Raw genomic sequence first — 5,177 nt, 5'->3', positions numbered from 1 at the left:
TGCGCTTCTCAACAAAAGGACGTAAGTGCCGTGAAGATACGCTCTTTTTCTGGTAATAGATTTTAAGACTGTAGTAAGTGTTTTAATTGCGTTATAACGCACATAATACTTGATTTTTTTTCGTAATGGCTACGGAACCCTATCTGAGTGTCCCCCACACTCTGTCGGTTTTTATTTGTGTTGCCTTTGCAGCATTATGTCATTTATCGAAGTTAGTGGAAACTGTTCTAGCTACTATCTTTATGTTTTTTATACTATTTATGATTTTATGCTGTTTTTTCCCTAAAAGAAATAAATAAATTATGATAAAGTAAAATAATTTTTATGGAGTAAGTATAGATATTTTTACATTTACATTTAATTACATACATACAGCCTAACCACGGGAAGTGATACCACCGATAGCGAATGATACTACTCCCAAACAAACGAATGAAGTCAATTGTATTAGTCATGGCATGCCTCATGCAACAGTTCTTCGATTATATTTAGAACGGTACGGGGAGTCCCTACAAAGCAAAACAAATATTATTATAGATGGACCTATTCGCGTTTTCCGGCGATATTTGTGTTATGTGTCAAGTGATTAATGAGGGCATTATTAATATTAGTAGGTATATGTTAGGTTCTCACGCGGTCCTAGTGCGGATTGGGAACTTCACACACACTATAGTAGAAAATCCGTTTAAGAACGACCTTCACCGAACTGGTTAATGGATGAAACGTATTTTATATTAAATTTAATATGTCATTAAATATATTGCATATGGGTTGTCTAAAACATTTCAGTCCAGGATATGATTAATAAATTATTTTAAAAAAATAACGGTTTGGTTAATAGACAAATTCCATACCAATCGAAAGTATGAAATCCACAGAATATGCAAACGTTAGGTTGCCTATTTTTTTCCCGTCACAACTCTCGAGTAGGCAGGTATAAACAGGTAAATCGATACTAGTAACTTGCTCCGTTTAGGCTGCAGCGAGAACCAAAGAAATGGACATACATACCCACATACATACATACATACATACGCTCGAAAAACAACCCTCCTTCGGGCAGTCGGGTAAAAAGTGAAATATTGTTGCAAGTGAATATGTGCGACTGAGAGGTCCCAACCAACCATTCCATGCGATAGAAGAATTTGTAGTCCGTCCATTTAAAGAAAGAGAGTGCGCATGCTATTTGTTCTTTAAAATTAAAAGGATAGCGATAGACTCGTATATGCGTGCATCATTTTGGAGTAGTTTTATATAAAAATAGAGGAATAGTTTTTTTTTATAATTATATATGTGTGTTTATATTTTATGTGACATCGAAGTATATATACATCTTTAGTAAATAAGAAGATTATAGTAATACATATATATAGACTTGCTTGCATGACAAAACTTTTTCCTTTCTCGTAAAATTCTAAGGTGACGTTTTAAGTGTAACCCCACTGGCGACAATCTTCTTCGAAAAAAACAGAGGAGTGCTCCCTTCGACAACTCAGCATCTGGAATAACAATAAGCCACTTTTTATCCGGATCGGGATCCGCTCTTCGATCGTCTGCTTGATATAGTCATCAAAATTTGACACTGATGTCTATAATGCAACCCTTGTAATTTTTAGCAATCCTCAAGAAAATTTAGTAAAATTCTAGAATTTGAATCTGATGGATTTAATGACTTACACGGGCAAAGCCACGGGTAAACATAAGTAATTTAAAAAAAGAGTAGTTCTCGTTTTACTAAAGAACGCACTAACTGCAATTCAACCCAGGGGAACTACCGACCAATTACCATTCGCTATATAAAGACTGCCCAACAAACAGTCGATTCATTCCTACGCTTTTATCAAACCGATCCGCACTTCATTTGTTTATTCAAGTATTCCGAACGTTCTACTTTTTTTTTCAAACGTAGCGTGTTTCTTTTGTTTATTATAAAATGTCTGTGCAAAGTGGTATGTCTCAAAATCATGATAGAGAGGGAAGCAAGAATTACAATTTGAGTGTAGCCCACGGGGAACCGGGTAATTCGATTTCGGGCGGTGCATTCGTGAATTCTTTAACCGACGGCGGGGCTTACAAAAGTTTCGGCGGTAACGTGGCAGCTGAGAAGTAAGTGGCACTTCGATTGACAACTTAGAATGAGATTATTTCAAGATCAGATTTTAAGCTTGTAACGTTTAGGCAGGGAAGTCCCATCGTTAGCTGTCCGGATAGTTAAAAACGAGCTTTTGGTACAGAAGATGCATTTAATCCTTATTTGAATCATAACAAGCTACCCACCCCGGCTTCGCTCGGATACAATTTTCAAAAATGAGCTTTAATCAAAGGCATTGGTCTCGCCTTTTCCAGCTCCGTTTTCCAAAAACTATAACCGTGCAAAGCCGGGGCGCGTCGCTATTATATATGTATCAATAGCGGTTGCCCGCGTCTCCGTCCGCCTAGAATTCGTTTTTCACTATCCCGCGGGAACTATGCAATTTTCCGGAATAAAAACCTTCCTATGTACTTTCCCGAGACTCAAACTGTAATTATGTATATTGTTTTGTATTGTAAAACTCTTTATTATATTATAAAACACATGACAATACTTATGTATTGAATCGTTGTAACTCGCCTACTACACTAACCCCCAGTGGGTTTTCCAATAGTGGCATAATAAGTCGATTATATTATTAAAATAGTACATTGTGTCTTAAGGGCGGTAAATAAGGAATTACGAACGAGTCTATTAGTTATTATGTTTTTCAACACATTTGCGAGTAAAATTTTATATTTCTAAAAGAAAAAATATAATTCTTCCAAATATTGCCGATACCTCAGGCTGCGGTCTTGGTAGAGCCGAGGACAGGGCGCAATGGCGCTCATTGGGGGAGGCCTATGTCCAGCAGTGGACTGCTATAGGCTGATGACGATGATGACATTTTTACTTATTTTATTCCCAGATCTGGATTTGGTGGCAGCATGAGCGCAGTGCACACGCATGGTGGTAACCAAGCGACTGCTTCAGCTTCTATGAACCTCATGAAGACAGAGAACCACAAAGTTGGCGTCAATACCTTTGCTACCAGTACCATGCCGAAAAATGGATCTAACTTTGTCACGCACGGTGGTGGAGTGGACTATAGTTACAAGTACGTTACGCTCACAAACTTTTCAGTCAAGTAAAGCCGGCGCAGTTCATTTGTGTATAGGCATAACCAAAAAATACTTATCAATTTGCATATTTCGAATTTTGCTTGCGCGCAGGTAAGGAGTCCTGTCATAACACACGTTCAGTTATGCCTGCACATATAAACTGTGCAGGCATAACCATGGGTTATAACCTAGCGTGTGTGGCCGGCTTAAAATAAAAAAAAAATTGCAACAAGCTTTTTCCCGCGAGTCCGCCAGCGAAGAATTCGTTTACTCGTATAGCTATCCCGCGGGAACTTCGAGTATGTAATTTTTCGGGATGATCCCTAAGGGCCGAACGTATTGGCATTGGCATCACAACCCAGCGCTATAATGCAGCTAGCCTTGTGGTGTGGGACAAGACTTATTATTATTATTTTCTTTTTTGTATAATTACTTATTGTTGTACTTATTAGGCGATTTGTAATGCAGCTTGGTTATTTTAAGATAGTGTTAACTTCAGTTAAACAAATTATTTATACTTGGTTTTGATAAGTATTTAACTAAAATTAAACAAACTTCAGCTACCAGATTTGGTACATTTAAGGTTTTTATACATTTTACTTATCTATCATTGTAATGCAAACTAGACTAGTGTATTTCAATACAGAAATGTAAATGTTTAGATAGTTTAATGGGGGAATTTCAATATTTAAGACACCAATTGACGTTGTTTTGTTTACATTTAGTTAAATACCTATCCAAACCGAGTAAAGATTTAAATATATATATTTTTTATATATAGGCTATGGTAGCCTAATAGATTGACGTAGTGCCTTTCAAACAAGATGTCCAAATTGTCAGAAAATTCTTCAAGAAACCTGCCAAATAATAAATTATGTAGGTATCCTGGTACTTTGAACGAGCAATTTTTCTATGTAATGAAAGATTGCTCTTTGGTCGCTTCTCGAGGACTTTTCTCCCACAACAGTTATCTGTTCTTCGAGCGGTGTGACCTGCCCATTGCCTCTTTAACTTGCATAACCTTCAAACTATGTCGGTGACTTTAGTACCCCAACAATACTCTTACTCTGCCCATTTCCCCTTAGGAACACATTGGGTGCCACTGCCTCAGTATCCCACACTCCAATGTTCAAGCAGACAGACTACAAGGTCGGTGCCGGGCTGAATCTCCACCAGACTCCATCATCAGCGGTAAACCTGAACCTTGGAGCTTCCAGGACTGACTTCCCGAACCATAGAGGGAACTGGCAGAAGGGCATGCTCTTTAACGTGCGAAAAGATTTTTAAGATAAGACATCGAAAAATTATTCTTTACTACTGAATTAACTATATGACGGTCTTTCGTAGTACCTATATACCTACTCTACTGCTATGCTTTTAACGTAACAAATAAATGTTTATTTTCAGCAAAACGGTTTTTTTTTCATGACTCCTGGGCGATTTAGTACCTATACAGTCTAATAATATATAGTTTAGTATTCAGCCTAAACGGTATAATAATGCACTGTGTGTTTAGTCAAGGCAGTACTTGGTCCAACTCCCATACTCAATCTCTCAAAAGCATGTAATCTCATGTGGCGTTTTTACTTCTGGAATCCGTATCCAAATTGCAAATAACTCGACTTATTACACAAAAGCAATCGGCGTATGAGACTATTTATACGTAAAGTTGACTTTTACAAAAAATATGTATTCCATATGGAAAGTAGTTCATAATAATTTTTGATCAAAGATTTACGTAAATACAGAAATATTGTGAATTTCTTGTTGGATTTGAATGTGGATCAAATTTAATTTTGTGTTTTGCTTCTGTCTACTAATCAAAAGGATTATCAAAGTAATTGCATCATAATCATCATCCTCGACTATTAATAATTGAATTAGATGCTGATCACTGAATTTTAAGTAAGCCGGATCCTTGTTTCGCTGGATTCTTGTTTCGTCGACTTCTCGATTCGTTGGAAATATTTATATGTAGCCAAATCGACATGTCAAAATATGAACAAGAAAGAACCATAGTCTATATGCTTTTGACTACATCGAAC

The 5,177-nt window shown here is 36.9% G+C and overlaps 1 protein-coding gene across 1 annotated transcript; it reads left to right on the top strand.

Moving 5' to 3' along the window:
- Nucleotides 1-1,831: 1,831 nt before the first annotated feature.
- Nucleotides 1,832-4,559, top strand: LOC141440413 (defense protein 3-like). The gene is made up of 3 exons (XM_074104921.1): nt 1,832-2,106; nt 2,940-3,128; nt 4,218-4,559. The coding sequence occupies exons 1-3, from the start codon at nt 1,934-1,936 to the stop codon at nt 4,417-4,419; spliced, it is 564 nt and encodes a 187-aa protein (XP_073961022.1). The 5' UTR covers nt 1,832-1,933; the 3' UTR covers nt 4,420-4,559.
- Nucleotides 4,560-5,177: the final 618 nt, after the last annotated feature.

The sequence above is a fragment of the Choristoneura fumiferana genome, chromosome 22, assembly GCF_025370935.1.
Source record: "Choristoneura fumiferana chromosome 22, NRCan_CFum_1, whole genome shotgun sequence".
In the NCBI taxonomy this organism is placed as follows: domain Eukaryota; kingdom Metazoa; phylum Arthropoda; class Insecta; order Lepidoptera; family Tortricidae; genus Choristoneura; species Choristoneura fumiferana.
Note: the sequence above shows the minus strand (reverse complement) of the source record. Positions and strands in the feature narration are given on the sequence as shown.

Excerpts from the sequence above, each read along its gene's own strand:
- LOC141440413 (XM_074104921.1), top strand. The coding sequence starts at position 1,934 with ATGTCTGTGCAAAGTGGTATGTCTCAAAATCATGATAGAGAGGGAAGC. Across the intron at positions 2,107-2,939 it reads GGTAACGTGGCAGCTGAGAA|ATCTGGATTTGGTGGCAGCA; the intron begins GTAAGTGGCACT and ends TTTTATTCCCAG. Across the intron at positions 3,129-4,217 it reads GGAGTGGACTATAGTTACAA|GAACACATTGGGTGCCACTG; the intron begins GTACGTTACGCT and ends ATTTCCCCTTAG.